Source organism: Chinchilla lanigera, unplaced genomic scaffold (assembly GCF_000276665.1).
Source record: "Chinchilla lanigera isolate Chin_1 unplaced genomic scaffold, ChiLan1.0 scaffold00029, whole genome shotgun sequence".
Lineage (NCBI taxonomy): Eukaryota > Metazoa > Chordata > Mammalia > Rodentia > Chinchillidae > Chinchilla > Chinchilla lanigera.
The window spans coordinates 1,720,708-1,737,337 of record NW_004955430.1 but is presented as its reverse complement, the minus strand read 5'-3'; the positions used below and the strand labels follow the sequence as shown (position 1 = coordinate 1,737,337).

The window sequence follows — 16,630 nt, the reverse complement described above, 5'->3', positions numbered from 1 at the left end:
ACTCGAGGCCAGTCTTGAGGACTCAGGCGAGTGTCAAGAGTCAGACCACAGCTGGCACGTGACTAGAAAGGAACACGGGCCACAGGCTGGGAGCCTGATAGGTAAGAGCCCAGCAGGCCCATCCAGGAGCTCAGACCCCACAAACTGGATCCTGGAGCTCTTCCAGAGGACTGATGGGAAGCACCTTGTGCAGGAACTGGTGCAGGCTCAGCTAGCTCAAGGCTTAGGGCCCGGCAGAGAAGGAAGGGCAGGTTATCTGTCAGACCACTGTACTTAGAATGTGCAAGTCAGCACTCTGGAGAGTGTCACCGTGTCAGATGAAGCAGCTCTGGAGAACGGGCCCTAAGCATCTCACAATTGGGGTTTGAATAACTGAAACTGAACAGTGTGCTGTGGTAGGAGTCTGGTTGCTCTTGTGTATAGCATCCAAGGTGTTAGATGATGAGGTAGCAACTAACCCTAACTCTCAAGTACTGGTTTTGATTATAAGCAAGCAAGCAGCAAAATGTCTTTCAAGTTTAGAATTCTGCTTCTGTGTAGTGTTTACTTCGCTTTTATGAGAACACTTTTATGAATGATATCTTGACTTCTTCCTCCAGTTAACATTGAAATGCATTTGGCTTTCTGTCAGCACGTGCTTTCTGAGGCGTGTTTTTGAGTCATCGGTGACTCCCGTGTTGCCATCGTTCCCCTCCCCCACATACGCCATCTGTCCGTGTGTGAAGTTTTGACACTGTTCTGATCAGCCTGCAGGCAGCTGTTGCAAAGCTCTGTCAAACTTTTCATCGCCCAGTGGATTTGCCAGCAGTGTTCCGTGGAACTAAAATGTGTATCTGTTCATTTCAAGTGGCCGTGTTGGAGTCTACGCTGTCTTGTGAAGCCTGTAAAAATGGCATGCCCACCGTCTCCCGGCTCTTACAGATGCCGTAAGTCAATCATACGCTTTGGTTGTCATCCTGATAACTGTGTGGAACCCTGGACCGCTGTGCGCCAGGGCCTGGTACTCAGCCGCTGTCCCTGCAGAGTTGAAGTGACCTGTTCCAGATGGTCACTCCAGCGCAGTCCCCTGACCGTTTCCTTGTCGGCGCTGTGCGCCCAGTCTGGTTGCTCTCCTTGAACATCAGCGTGCTTTCCTCGTGTGTCCCTTCTCGTCAGCGCTGGCATTGTGTGCGTACACGCGGCGCCCCAGCTTAGGAGAGGCCAAAGCAGTGCTCCTCCGTGCCTCTCCTTCCCGAGCCTCTCCTTCCCGAGCCCACTGCAGCGCAGCGGCTGGCAGCAGCCGAGGACAGTTCCCAAGTCACAGGGCCTCGCAGGGTCGGCCCCCCGAGGCGGCAGCGTGTTTCTGGGCTGCTGTGCCTTTGTCCACTTCCTCACTGGCTGTAATTCCCTAAGCACCTAGCTTGTACCCGGCACGTGCTGCAGACTCTGCACTCAAGGCGTCTGCCTTCAAGTTAGAATAGTGAGCGGGCTTTCCCGCGCCTGGTGCTCTTCTGTCCTGGCCAGCTTGTGATCTGACAGGTGTACTAAGGAGACAGTGACAGGAGCAGACAAGGCAAGGGAAAGCGTGTGTGTGCAGCAGAGTTCAGAGGGGCAGATTGCTGACTGCAGGCCCCGTATTCACTCTTCCTGTAAGTTGTTTTCTTTTGTTCTGTTTTGGTGTAGTTTGGTGAGGTTTGGTTTGGTTGGTTTTTGGTACTTGGAATTGAACCAGGGGTGCTGTACCACTGAGCTACTTCCCAACCCTTTTTAATCTAGAGAGGATGTTGCTAAGTTGCACAGGCTGGGCTTGAACTTGCATTTTTCTACTATTCTTCAGTTCTCCCATTCTCCTATTCTAATTCAAATATTTTTCCTTCACTGAAGTCTTTCTACCCTATGGACTTCAGCCTGGAGAGTAACAGTGGGAGAAGTGTGGCCTATGATCAATTAAAACGTGTTGTCTGGAAGCGGATGGAGGTGCGGCCGGGAGGGCCGGGGCTGTGAGGAGCGCTGAGGGAAAAGGGGGCCTTGTCCTTTCTGCTTGGATGAATTGCCTGTCCTTATGAAAGGAGGGCGATTCCAGGAAAGTCTGTATGTGCTTGCGCTCTCCAAGCAAGCGGTCTAGTCAGAGCAGTTCAGGGGTCCTCACACTATTGTTTTTCTGGCTTGTCGGGGGCGGGGCGCTGATCAGACCCTGGGCCTCATGCATGCTGGGCAAGTACTGTGCCCTTGAGCTATATCCTCAGCCCATGCTGTTCTTCATTTGTTTATTTATTTATTTTTGGTACTGGGAATCGAACTCAGGACCTTGTGCTTGACAGGCAGGTGCTGTGGCGCTGAGATACCTCTCCAGCCCCATGCTATTGGGTTTTTTCTTCCCCCTTTAAATTATTTATTTATATTTTAAAGAGAATAAAAAATAATTTAAAAAAAACTTTAGGAACAATACACGATTTCGAAGTACAAGATGATAGGAATTCAACAGTGGTTGTTATACTGCATATTTTTGTCTTCAAAGTAGTTGTTCAGATTATAAGATATAAGCATATAAAATTGGTCAGAAAATACTTAAGCATTAACTGTTCCTTTCAATAAACCAATGGAAATTAATAGTATGATTATATTAGCTATCTTGTGTATATTTTCCCTTCTTTCTTTTCTCTTTTTCCTCATCCCAGTTGTTCTTTCCTTTTAAGCAGTTTTTTTCTCTTTCACAATATCTATTATACCTTTTGGGTTTTATTTACTCTTTCAGTTTCTTACACTAAGGGAGACAGTATGATCTTTACACATGTGGACCTGGTTTATTTCGCTTAGGAGTATGGTCTCTAGTTGCATCCATTTACCTATAAAAGCCTCGAATTTATCTTTCTTTATACCCATGGTATTGTTTTTAATGACATACTTTTGAAGAAAATTTATATACCCCCAAGCAGCTATTTTTTTTAAATGAAGCATGAGAAGCAGTTGGAAGCAAATTATTTTTGTCTTAAATTCCAATCAGAATAATTCCTTTCTACTTACTTGAACATTTATCTTTTACTGCGCTCTAGAATAATTTTTATTGAGGCAAGAAAAAGAGAAAACAGCTATTCTGTTTTGAAGTATCTACTGCTTATATTTGCAATATCTTTGCAAATTGCTATTTACAAAAAAAAAAAAAAAAAGTTTTTCAAACACTGTATTGCCCTACAATGGGGAAACAACCTCTAGTCCCCAGCTGGCCCAGTCTCCTGGTGACACTCCCGAGGCAGGAGAGTCGGAGGGTCCTGAGGTCACACTTGATCTGTAAACTCCTTCGGCTTCTTGCTGCGCCTTGCAGGTGGATTGGCCGGGGCCGGGTGTGTGGTGGGAGAAGAGAGACTTCAGGGGCTAAAGGTGTCAAATCTGCTTTGATCCTAGTCCGGGAAGCACCTGGTTCAATGAATATTTTGTTGTTTCTTTTCCTTGCAGATTATTCAGTGATGTTTTACTGACCACTTCTGAAAAGCCACAGTTCAAGGTAAAGCAAATCATATCATTTTTTTAAAGCTTGTGACAAAAATAAGTTGGCTTTGAAAATCACCACTTTTAAACTAAAAAAGAAAAGGTATACAGTAGGGAAAATTGGGAAATATTCTTAATATCTCACAATTAAAGTCTAGTTTTATAATTTATAATGCATCTGTTTGAAGAAATTTTTATCGAATAAAGTGAAACTTAGACATTTTAGTAACATGGCAGTTATCATGATTTGGGCCAAGGTTTGAAAGATCAGGATATAACACACAATGTATAGAGCCGCCCATCTGTCTCTGGAGAGGAGTCTGGAAGGAAGTCCCGGGGCAGCGGTGGTGCTTGGGAAGGACTGAAAACTAGAGCGATGCCTTCCCGTGCTGTCAGGACGCTGGCCATTGTCTGTAGCGGCACTTTTCACACACGGGGCGTTTGACCTTTTGGGTCAGATAATTCTTGCTGTGGGAGCTGGCCTGCTCACTGCAGGGGGTGAAGCAGTGGCCTTGGCCTTCACCCCCAAATGCGTTCTGGCAGCCAGCGATGTCTCTACCAGACAGGGCTGGGGTGCAGTCAGCGGTGGAGTGCTAGCGTAGCATAGCCGAGGCCTGTGCTCATCCCCAGCGCTACACACAGCGAGCAAAGCAGTGAACATTTCATTGCTCCCGTCCAGCCTCTGCCCTGTGGACAAGCCGTAACCTTCGAGTCTGTGTGTGCTGCAGTGCTGAGTCCTGCCATTCTGCTGTCAGCGGACCGCTGAGGGTGTCCTTGGGAATTCCCGGTTCAGAGCCTGCTTCTGAGCAGTGTGCAGTTAGCGCTGACTGGAGGGGAGTGCGCTCCTCCTTTCTGTATTACAAAAGAACACGTCAAACCTTTATGAAAATAAAGTTAGAAAGACAAAGAAATAGAACCAGGGTGGGGGTAGAAGGTTGCATAGGAAAGAGACCCTCTTCCTGTCCTGTTTGCCACTTGGAGGAGTTCTGACAACAGCCTTTTTCTCTCTGAAGGAGGAAAGAGCTTGTTAAATTCAAATTCATCTCTTCACAGACACGTCTTAGGGAAATGTGTTCTCTCAGCAATAAACATGCTGTCCTGAAATCCTGATGTTCCAGCCCTCAGGATTCAGGGATTAGGATTAGATCTCAATCCTCCTCTAAAGCAGAGGGCCTCACAGCAAAAACAATGTGATTTTATTTTATTGATTGATCGATTGATTGATTGATTGGAACTGGGAATCGAACTCAGGACCATGCGCTTGCCAGGCAGGTGCTTGTGGTGCTGAGCTATATCCCTGGCCCAACAATGTGATTTTAGCTGGATGTGGTAGCACATGCTTGTAATCCCAGCACTTCCAGCAGTCATGAGGCTGAGGCAGGAGGATGAGTTTCAGGCCAATCTGGGCTACATGGTGAGTTTGGTGTTGCCCTGAACTGCATAGCAAGACCCTGTCTCCATAAACAAAACAAAACAAAAATGTGATTTTATTTATTTATTTATTTGGTACCAGGAATCAAACTCATGACCTCGTGCTTGCTAGGCAGGCACTGTACCGCTGAGCTATATATCCCTGGCAAAAATATGATTTTAAAAACCAGACACATCAGTGTCTTGAATATGCACTGGCTTTGTGTTAAGTTACACAGGAAATGGTGACAGGAGGTGGAGACCTTCCCCTGTGTATGTACCTTTTTATACATTTCAGATGTTGAGCCATTTGACTGTATTACTCAGTACTTTTTAAATTTAAGTTTGAAAAGAGTAATAAAAACTTCAGCATGACCTGGGTGTCTGTTTTCCAGGCCTCCACCTCTCATGGTTTAAAAAGATAATAAATTCAGGATGTGGTTAGCATTATTTCCCAACAGGAAAAAGGACTAATCTTGTGAAATTCAGAATATAAGCCTTACAGAGAAATTATGTCTAAATTTATAAAATACTGTAATTACTTGAATTTGTGTGTGTTCCAATAAACTTCATGTGTTTTAAAAATTGTAGCAAAAATCACATAATATAAAATCTACCTAACCTACTTAACATACGTGTATGTGTGTGTGTGTGTTGCACTGGGGATTAATTCTAGGACCTTGTACATGTTAGCCACGCCCTGTACCACTGAGCTACCTCCCAGCCCTTTATAAATTTTGAGACGGGGTCTCGGTAAGTTGCCCAGGCTGACCTTGAACTTGGATTGATTGCTCCTCAGCCTCCTGAATAGCTGAAATTATAAATGTGCATCACCACACCCAGCCTACCTAACCATTTGTGGGGGTACAGTTCAGTGGTGTAATTGTCTTCACGCTGTTGTGTAATGGACTGTACAGTGGAGCTCTATACCTGTAGAACAGTTTCCCATTTCCACCTCTCGCCGGCTCATGGTAACCATCGTCTTAGTTTTTGTTTCCATGACTTCGACTACTTTAGGTACCTGAGATAAGTAGAATCACATTATCTGTGGTATGTCATATTACGTTGTATTTGCTGACTGCTCCTCCTTGGTGCCAGGACTTCGACTGTCCACAACATTCTTCAGTGCAGGGTGTCCTCTCCTTTTCCGATTCCCACAAACTTAATGGAGTCGTTCAATATTTATATTTTTGTGATTAAATTATTTTACCTGGCATCATTTCATGATTTATCCATGTTATAACATATAACCACATCTGCTTTTTTTTTCTTTTTTTTTCCCTGCTTTTTATTTATTTATTTTTGTCTTTTTTTTTCTTTTTCTTTTTCTTTTTCTTTCTTTCTTTTTTTTTTTTTTTTAAGACAGGGTCTTGCTATGCAGTTCAGGGTGGCCTTGAGCTCACTTTGTAGCTCAGGCTGGTCTCAAACTCACAAAGATCCTCCTGCCTCAGTGTCCGGAGTGGGATTATAGGCGTGTGCCACCACACCCAGCTTTTTGCTTCATTTTAAACGCTGAATAATATTCTTCTCTGTGTGTCTATGTATTCACACATAAACCATATTTTTTTTAAATCTCTTTTTTATGATGAATGTTTGGGCGGTTCTGCTTTCCGGCTATTTGGAATAATGCTGTAATGAACATGAGTACACAGATGTCTTTTGGAGGTCCTACTTCCAATTCTTTTGAATATATAGCTGCGGAACTGCCGAATCATGCAGTACATCTGTTTTAGTGTTAGTTGTGTGGTGGGTCTCCATGTTGTGTCCTCAGCGCTTGTACAAGTTGATATTCCTGCCAGCTGAGTGCGAGGGCTCCGGTTTCTCCACACTTGAACAGCACTCGTTATTTTCTTCTGATGGTGGCCGTCCTAGTGTGTGCGCGGTGACGTCTTGGTGTGGTTCCCTGCGTGTGCGCGGTGACGTCTTGGTGTGGTTCCCTGCGTGTGCGCGATGACGTCTCCGTGGGGTTCCCGGCGTGTGCGCGATGACGTCTCCGTGGGGTTCCCGGCGTGTGCGCGGTGACGTCTCGGTGTGGTTCCCGGCCTGTGCGGGGTGACGTCTCGGTGTGGTTCCCGGCGACGTCTCCGTGGGGTTCCCGGCGTGTGCGCTGTGACGTCTCGGTGTGGTTCCCGGCGTGTGCGCGGTGACGTCTCGGTGTGGTTCCCGGCGACGTCTCCGTGGGGTTCCCGGCGTGTGCGCTGTGACGTCTCGGTGTGGTTCCCTGCGTGTGCGCGGTGACGTCTCGGTGTGGTTCCCTGCGTGTGCGCGGTGACGTCTCGGTGTGGTTCCCGGCGTGTGCGTGGTGACGTCTCCGTGTGGTTTTCATTTGCGTCTCTGTAGTGATGAGAGATGTAGAGCGCCTCTCCATGTGCTTGCTTTTGGCCAGTCATATATTTTCTTTGGAGAAATGTCCGTTTTACCTAATTTTAAATGGGGTTACATACTTTTGTTGTCGTTGAGTTACAGGAGGTCCTTGCTATGCCCTGGGTATTAAACCCTTATCAAATATGTGATGGCGGATATTTGCCTTTTCAGTGTTGGTAGTGTCCTTTGTTGCAGAAAACTAAATTTTGAAGAAATCCAATTTACCTTTTTTACTGCTTGTTTTTATTTTTTGGTGTCATAGCCAAGAAATCACTGCCAAATTTAATGTCATGAAGTTTTTTTTTTCCGTTTTTCTTTTAGGAGTTTTATAGTTTTTAGTCTTAGATTTAGGTCTTGAACCCATTTTGAATTAATTTTTATGTATGGTGTAAGGTAAGGGTTTAGCCCCCAGCCCTTGCATGTAGATATTCCAATTTTCCCAATGCTGCTTATCAGAAAGACTGTCCTTTCCCTACTGCCATTCTTGGCCATATTTGGAGAGTTTACTTCGAGGTTCCCTGTCGTGTTCCATCGGCCTAGGCATGTCTTCATGTCAGTACCACAGTTTTGATTACTGTAGATACGTAATAGGTTTCAAAATCAGGAAGTGTGAGTCTCCTCCAAATTTGTTTTTCTTTAAGGTTGTTCTGGCAATTTGAGATCCCATTCACATTACTAGAAATACATATCATGTTAGTGTGTGCATTACTAAAAATGCTAGAGAGGTTGGGGGTGTGAAGCGGGACTGGGCTGGAACTCAGCAGACGGCCGTGACTGTTGTGCTCCAGAGGACCGCTTTCTGCACATGCAGCTGTTCCTCGGCACCTCGGTGCTCAGAGCCGCTAGCCTCTTTGCTGACACACTTTCTCTTCTCTCAGATTCCCACCAAGTTGAAAGAGGCATTGAGAACTGCCAAGGAATCTATAGAAAAGAGACTAATGGAAGAGCAGAAACAGGTAAGCGGCCATTCTTCGTTGCCGTATGATCTTTTAGGGGCCCCACCCTCTACCATGGTCTTCCTGGTGGTTGTCTTTTGACAGATTGTTCATTCCCTAAACATTTTGTGCATATTTGCTCTCAACCAGGTTCTGGACTAGATACTATAACCCAAAACTGAATTTTTTTTTTGGTACCGGGAATTGAACTCAGGACCTTGTGCTTGCCAAGCAAGGTGCTGTGCCACTGAGGTATATCCTCAGCCCAAAACCTGAATACTTCCCTGTGCCCTCAGCAGCTCAGGGTGGAGAAATTGACCCATGTGCACAGGGTGGCCGTCCTTTATGGTCAGGGTGTGCCAGGTGTGGCAGTTGGCGAATGTATGGCCCATACTCGACAGATGCCGTAGACCAGATTCTTCTGGTCTTCTATAAAAAGGAAGGCAAGGAGGAACTGAGGGAGTCGGAAGCTCTTCGTCCCTTAGCATACTCTTCCTGTAGACATCCAGACCCAAGCCAGGAGGCAGACAGGCTTAGCAAAGAAATTTTTTTTCTCCAAATAATTTGATTTGGCCAAACATGTTGGAGAAAAGTTTCATTAGGAAACTACCTATAGTATCTGCTTACATTTATGGTGAATTGTGGTCTCTTAAAGATTCACCAGCATCGAAGACTGACAAGAGCTCAGTCCCACCATGGATCTGAAGAAGAAAGAAAAAAGAGAAAGATTTTGGCTCGGAAGGTATGCCTGGTGTCTCTGCATTCTTCTTGTGAATTCTTGACCCTGTGTAAGAAAAAGTCCTAGGCTAATGGTCTGTGTTTAATGACAGATTTTGTGCTGTATCTCCTTGAAAGCTGAAAGCATTTCCAGATGACTGGTTTGTAGCTTTTTAAAAAGCCACATAATATTAGTAGAGCGTTGGACCATACAGTTTCCTGGCTTGCTGGGCTCATTATGGCATGATCTGATTGGAGGAGATGATTGGCTTGAGATGGTAAAGTCAGCACTCCTGGTTTTAGTTCCCCCTGTAGTTTTGGCTTGTGGCTTCTTTACTGTATGAAGTTATGAGGTCAAATATGACTTAGTCTGTAGCTAGTCAAGCTGTATGCCTGGAAAGTTGTTAATTTTTTTTTGAACGTTTTTACTTTGAACTCTCTGCTTCAGTGTGTTGATTCTTTGCTTCCCTCCCCTTCCTTTATTTTTAAAGAAATCAAAACGATCTGCTATTGAAAATAGTGAAGAGCATTCAATGAAGTACAGCAACTCTAACAATTCAGGTAACTGGGTAGAGACGGGAAGGGGCTCACAATCTAGAGGTCGGCATCGGGGCAGTTGAGTAGGTTTGGGGTTCTAGTGGGCAAAGATTGGACAGTGTAGTCATGAATGCAGAGAAGAAGAGAATTCTGTGCCTAACAGGGGATTGTGATGGCACCTGTGGGCTCAGAACTGAAGGTTGGGCTGGCCTCAGATGTCACTGCATAGCCCTGCCTCTTCGCTCATGGCCAGACTCAGGCCGTCAGAGACACAGGAGCATCTGCCGTGGAGGAGAAACAGACTCAAGTTACAATGCAGGGCCTCCTGTTTTTGGGTAAAGTCTGCATAAACTGAAATTACCCCAAATCCCGGCCTCTGCTGTGGACCCCGTGTGGTGGAAGGATTTGCACCTGTGTGGATTAGGGAAAGGACTGTGTGTTGGAGTGTCAAGAAGCGTCATTCCAGACAGGCCGAGCTGCTATGAAGAGCGCTGTCCTGAGTGGGAAGACCTCACTGCATTCCCGGCTGCCCCTCACCCAGCTCCCTGGCTTGGGCTTCAGATATGCCCATGTTTACACATCAGGGCCAGGGTGAGTGGTCCCTGTGGTCCTTGCAGTTCTTGTACTTGGTGACTCTGTAAAGCACAGTTTTGACACAGGGAAGGTTTCATTCTAACGGGCAGCAGGTGCAGCCTGAGGGCTACGGGAAAGGAGATGTGAGGGTTTGAGGGTTAACTTACTATACTTTTAGGCAGGAGAAGGTCCCAGCAGGGAGTGAGAAACTGAAGATGCAGAAAGGAGAGTGGCTGAAGAGCTAGAGGGCCAAGGGGTGAGCATGAGGAGCCCCGCCGTCAGTCTCGCTGTGAGGGACTCTCGTTCATCTTTCTGGAGAGCAGAGCGAGGAGGGATGGGGGAAGAGGCAGAGGCGGTTAACATGGGAGGGCCAGGCTTGCTGGTGTCCTGCACTCCGTAGTCCCAGCTACTCAGGACGCTGAGACAGGAGGATGGATTGAGCCCAGGAGGTGAAGACCAGCCTGGGAAAATAGCACAATCCCATTTCAAAGAAAAAAAAGAGAAAGTGGAAGGAAGAGGAGAAACTGTGGGTATTCGCCAGCTGTGCCTCATCCTCAGAAGTCAGCCAGGAGCATGCCTACCTGAGAGGTGCACGGGGGTGGGCGGGGGGAGATTGGGAGGCACCTGGGGGCTGCAGGGGCCACAGCAGGTGGTGTAGGCAGAGCTGGGCATCGGAAGGTTGGAATGGGCTGAGCAGTAGGACTCATAGCTCTAAACAGGAGGCTCCAGAAGGAGGGGCCAGTCATGCCGACACCACCACGGGTGCAGCTGGAGAGCGCTGGGGGAGAGGGTGGGACGAGGTCCCAGGGAGGACCAAGGCAGGCTCCTGGGATGGAAACGGTGGCCAGCAGCTAGTTCCAGCATGGCAGGTCTCTTTTCTCCGTGGCTGATGGCGTGGACAGAGACCACTCTTCGTCGTCAGCAGGCCGAGATTCACGTCAGTCTGGCAGTGACCTGTTCAACCTCTAGTTCTTTACAAAGCAGAGAAAGCCTGACTGTGCTCTCCGCCTTCCTGACGCCTGCGGCAGCCAGAGGGGAGCAGCAAGGCCTCCCAAGACACGCTCGCGCCCTCAAGGAGTTTCGGCTGTCTCCTGGCTGACTTCTGAGGAGGATGAGGCACGGCCTGTGAACCCCTGCAGTTTCTTCCTTCCACTTGCTCTTTGAAATGGGATTGTGCCTAAGCCACTGACTGCAGAGTTGGTTGCAGACCAGGCAAGCTGGGCGGACCCAGGGACTCAGCCTGCCGTGGCCCGGGAAGGAAGCCGACCCTGCGCTGGGGGACAGCCTGTTGCACTGGACCCAGTCTCCCAAGTTTCTGTCCCTTCTCATGTTGTGACCCAAGTGCTAGGCCAAGTGCAGATTCTCAAACAACAGTGGGTTTCTGTTTGCATCAAATTCCAGGTGCCTCTCTTCAGTTCCCGTGAGCGTTTGTCTGTTTTATCTTAGCAGGGTCTGGGGCCAGCTCACCTCTCACATCCCCGTCATCTCCGACTCCGCCCTCTACAGCAGGTCAGTAGTGTGGTAAGGTGACATACCTCCCTCCTCTCCACCAACGGGAGGAAGGGCTCTTCTTCTTGCCTTGCTGCAGGGGTCCAGTAGCACCAGCCTTCTCCAGAGACCAGAGGGAACTTAAGTTAGCTGTGTGTCTTCTACGAGAAACTCTGTGTTCGCCGCTTTTAGAGCTGTTAGGCACCCTTTTGTCAAGCTCGTTCTTTGCTGAGCCAGCTTGTCTGCAGACAAAATACACCCGTGCCCAGGGCCCTGTCCTGCCAAAGCATCCTCCTGAGGGCGCCCATCCACACTGGCTTTGTCTCAGCGCAGAACGGATGCGGCCCCTAGTGTACAGTGAAATACCTCCCTTCGGGTTGCCTGGTGACTACGTATAGTTTATTCTGCTAATAGTTCTGTATCACTAGCCTTTGTTTTGCATTTGTGAGTTAAGTCAGATATTATGAATTACTTTCAAAAAATTTAAAAGGAATTTATCTTGAGACTACGTAGAAAAATAATCTGACTCTGTGGAATAGTCTCATAATACTGTCTTCATGTTCTTTCCTTTTTGAACTAAAACCTCTCTTCTAACTACTTTCCAAGCCGAGTAAAAACTTCCTGGAGCAGCCTCTCTTTACGTCTTAAGCGGACCAGATAGCCTGGGTGTCTGAGGAGCTGGTTCTGCCACTCGGAGCACATTGGTTGTTCTTGGAGGCTTCCTGCAGCTGTGTGAGGGGACGGTCATCAGCAGGATTGATCAAGACCTGACAGTACTCACATTCATGAGCAGTTGTGGTCCCCAGGAGCCTCCAAGAGCATGTCCCAGTTCTCCCAGAGGCTTCGAGCTGATCTTCCTGAGAAAACAACAGGCAAATGCAAGGGGCTAGTTTGAACCCCCTCCTTGGGAGCAGGGGTTTGCCCTTGCTGGCTGATAGTGATTACTGATGGCTTACTGCAGAATGTTCTGGGCCGGGGCTGGTTTTGAGTTGCCAGGTACCTGGTTCATGGAACGTATATACTTCTTCCTGTCTTTGTCAGCAGATTTTACAAGAACTTCCCCAAAATGGATCAAGACAGATCTTTCTTTTTTGAAGGTGACCTACTGAGGCTGATCCAGAAGGCTCAGGCTTTCTGCAGGCTCACTGCCCAGCCTAGGTAGAGCCATTTTCTAGAAGAAAAGGTATTAATTTTATACCAGTTGGACATATTAAGGAAATTAAAGAGAATTACCTCCATAAACCCTCCTTGAACAAGTAAGGTGTCTGCTAAGTATATAGCCATACACTGTGTGTATGTGGATTCTCATTTTTAAATGTCTTAAGGTCCGAGTGTAGTGGCACACATAGTGAGATCCTGTCTCAAACAAACAAACAAAACAAGTCTTGAGGAATTTATAGTCCATTCAAACTTTTCAGAGGAATTCTCTACTTGATGTCTACTTTAAGTGGTAACTATCTCAGTTGCATGTGGTGGTACATACCCGTAATCCCAGTAGGAGATTAGGAGGCTGAGGCAGGAGGATTACCAGGAGTTTGAGGGCAGCCTGGGCTACACGGTGAGTCCAAGGGCAGTCTCAAAAAAAACAAAACAACAACAAAAAAGTGGAAACTATCACACAGTAGCAAGTTTGCATGAGATGAAGTAATTTTGGGGCTATTCGCAGAAGGGTAGGGATATAGCTCAGTGCTAGAGCACTTGACCAACATGCATAATAACCTGAGTTCAATGTCCGGCACTGGGGGGAAAAGCATTTTTAGAAAGCACTTGAGCCAAGCACGATGATGTACACCTGTAATCCCAGCTGCTCCAGAGGTGAGTGGGAGGACTACAGGTTCGAGGGCAGTTCGGGTAACTTAGGGAGACCTCCCTCTCAAAATGAAACAGCAAGGGCGCTGTGGGACACTGGCTGAGCCTTGTGAGGCCCTGGATTCAGTCCAGCACTGCAAAGCAAATTAATTAATTAACTAAACAAAGCGTTTGCCTGGAATGAGAGAAGAAAAACAGGCGTCTTGTGTGGTCAGAGAGTACTGGAAGATTCAGCTAAGGTGCAGGGGAGTGGCAGGGTCGGTGCTGTGGGTTCGACAGCACTACCTGAGGGCGGCCGGGGGACTGAGGAGGAAAGCACGCTGAGGCCCAAGCACGAAGCCTGCGCTGGCGAGGGTTTCCCGGCCGCAGTGGCTTCTCCTTTCCTTTCCCTTCGATGTTTTGTGGACAGCATTGTCAACTCCACCCCCAAAACAGTACTCTGACCTCTGCTGGGAATTTCTTGTAATACAAGTCATAAAAGTGGTAATACTTAGCCTTTACCTGGTAGGGTCGCACTTCGGGCCCTGTATGAAGTACCCGCGTTGTTTATTCCTTCAAGACTTTCCCAGGAGGCACTTTCAGGGAGCCTGTGGTTTGCCAGGGACTCCGCAAGGCCCTAGGTTACAGAGACGACGGGACGAGGCCCCGGCTCTCAGGGAGTCTCCTTTCCGGAGCCTCTCAGGAGCTCCAGAATGACAGACACAGTGCAGGTCAGTGCTTTCCTTGGGGGCTGGCAATAGCAGTGTTCTGTCTCCTCCGCTTCCCTCAGTAAGGGCTCCTCCTCCGGGAAACTCGCACACAGCAAGCTCCGTCCTGAGCCTCACTGGGCCTGGCATTCAGGTCGCTGCCTTCTACAGGTGGCTGTGAGTCCCCGTCGATGGATTTCGCAGCTTCCTCTGCCGTCACGGCCTCTGCTGCGTGAAGGCAGACTCAGCCTCAGGTGGGGGCTTCCACTGCTCAGCCCTGGTGAGACGTGCAGGCCAGGAAGGCTGGCTTCTTCTTGGCCCGTCTTTCTCACTGCCCCTCTGCACGCTGCTCATCCTGCTGCTGGATTCACTTACTGCAATTTACAGCCTGACTTCTAGGCTAAGTTCATGGGTATAAGTGAGGGGTGGCGTCTTCCAGCTTTATTATGAAATACTGTTTTCAGAAAGGAAGGAGCCGGGTGTGGTGGCACATACCTATAATCCCAAGCACTCCGGGAAACTGGCAGGAGGATGACAAATTGAAACCCAGTCTGGGCAGTTTAGCAATTTAGCAAGACCTTGTCTCAGAATAATAAAGGGCTGGGGATGCAGCTCAGTGTGAAGGCCCTGGGTTCAATCCTCAGTACAACCACCCACAAAAAAAAGAAAGAAAGGAAAATGTCTTCGTTTTCAAGGACTAGTATTAATGAAAGAATTCCTACAAAAGATAGCATCTCAAGGGGCTGGGGATTTAGCTCAGTGGCAAAGCGCCTGCCTGGCATGCGCAAGGTCGTGAGTTGGGTTCCCGGTACCGGAGAAAAACCAAAAAAAAAAAAAAAAGATAGCATCTCAATCACAGTGCACCTGGAACCCATGAGACCTGCGCCATGGGTCTGGGATCCTGAGCTTGGGAGCCACCACTTGCTTGGCTTTGGGACCGTGGGCCAGGCACTTGGCCTCCAGGTGCTTCCAATTCACCAAGGGACAGGCCAAGTGCCTGCTGTTAGAAAGGCTCTGTGGGTTACATGGGGGTGGGGGGGGCAGTGAACAGTGCCTGGCACTCAGAAACCCGACCATATGGTTCATTACTCAGAGTCTGAGTGAGTCTGTATCCGTGGCCGGTTTTGGTTATCCCCTCTGGAAAATGCAAAACGCAGAAGTTAGAGGAGACCCTCCCAAAGTTGCTCCAAACAAGCATGCTGTAAATCTAGTGTGGACCCCGCTTCTGGCAGCTGGCTCAGCAGTGGCTCAGCTTAGGCAAGTTGAATTTCTTCCTGAGAGCATCAGTGTGCAGTATTTATGTAGCTGAATGTGTCTTCCTCTCAGTTACCTTCAGCACGAGGAGAACTGACATGTTTTTACACACGGGGGTCCTGCTCCCCGTGGTCCTTCCCAGCAGCTAGGCCCTCCCTTTTCTCTCGGCAGCACCCTCTCTTGGGGCATCTTGAGGTGCCTCCCATACTGATGGGAGGAAGTCATTTCCCTGAGTCTGCTGGCAGTTCTGTCTGGTGAAGTAACACTCTCTAATGCAGCAGTCCTTTTTTTGGTGAGAACATTCTTTTTTGCTAAAGATTGTTTTCTGTCTTAGAAAGGTCACATTTTCAAGAACTTTAAAACCCTTTATCCCAATTTATGTCATGGTAAATGTCATCAATTAGTATTTCTGTGAATACACAGAGCTGGTCCCAGTTTACATATACATAAATACTCAGTAACTTGGTACCCCCTCACTTAGGGAGCAGCTGGGCCTGTTACTTTGCTTTTTTTTTTTTTAAGCAGATTTTCAAGAATATTTTAGGAAACCTAAAGAAGAAAAGATGCTAAATTGTTGTTTTTTATAACCACAGCTAACATATTTTGAGCACTTGTTTTGTGCCAGCTCCTGTTCTAATTGATTTGTGTCAGTGTTTCATTTAATTCTCATGAATATTGTCCCATCCCGTGAGAGTTTAGCTCCATTTTACAGAGAAACTGAGGCTCTAGTAAGGTTGAGAGAAGGTGGCCAAGGTCACTTAGGCAGAGGTTAGTGCTATGGCTGGGATTTCTTTTTTTTTTTTTTGTCCTGGGAATCGCACTCATGACCTCGTGCTTGCCAGGCAGGAGCTGTGCCGCTGAGCCATATCCCTGGCCCGTGTGGCCAGGACTTTAACTCACTGCTGCCTTTAATCACTTTTCCTGCTGACTGAGTGCATGCCTGGTTTTTCAGGGCACGCTGCAGTACCGGTGCTATTGAGCACTGTGCCTGCCTCACGTGAAAAGACCCTCAATGTAGAATGAGGAAAGCTGACCTGCACCCTAACTCTGCCCTTGCCTGGTGTGACCTTGGGCAAGTAGTTTCCATTCTTGGAAGCTGTCTTTTGAGAGAACTTGTGCTGCTTGTGAGGTAGACAGTATAACCGCCAAGCTCTATAAGCTGTAAAGCACTGTCGAGTATGTGTCAGGAGTGCCTGACATCAGAGAAGTCTAGCCCTTCTTGCCTACAGTTTAATGTTATGCAATAATTTTGAGGCAGGAGATGCCGCAGCTTGTAGAAAACCCAGTCTGTAAGAATGAGTAGAGAAAAGGGAAGTTCCAGATCTGGAGCTGGAGGGACCAAAGCAGAGGAGAATGACTGAGAGCTTAAAGAACAGGAAGGAGGGTTTTTTG

At 47.6% G+C, this 16,630-nt stretch overlaps 1 protein-coding gene across 9 annotated transcripts in view; it reads left to right on the top strand.

The window, feature by feature from the left end:
* Nucleotides 1-16,630, top strand: part of Pxk (PX domain containing serine/threonine kinase) — a 66,467-nt gene that overhangs the window by 43,337 nt on the left and 6,500 nt on the right. For 4 of the 9 annotated variants that reach the window (XM_005387294.2, XM_005387295.2, XM_013515645.1 and 1 more), the window contains 6 exons: nucleotides 848-926; nucleotides 3,433-3,481; nucleotides 8,118-8,195; nucleotides 8,830-8,916; nucleotides 9,383-9,452; nucleotides 11,448-11,510. In XM_005387294.2, the coding sequence (XP_005387351.1) occupies nucleotides 848-926; nucleotides 3,433-3,481; nucleotides 8,118-8,195; nucleotides 8,830-8,916; nucleotides 9,383-9,452; nucleotides 11,448-11,510 (426 nt within the window). Of the gene's footprint in view, nucleotides 1-847; nucleotides 927-3,432; nucleotides 3,482-8,117; nucleotides 8,196-8,829; nucleotides 8,917-9,382; nucleotides 9,453-11,447; nucleotides 11,511-12,095; nucleotides 14,529-16,630 lie in introns of those variants that run through there. The other 5 variants (XM_013515643.1, XM_013515647.1, XM_013515646.1 and 2 more) reach the window with 3 other exon arrangements.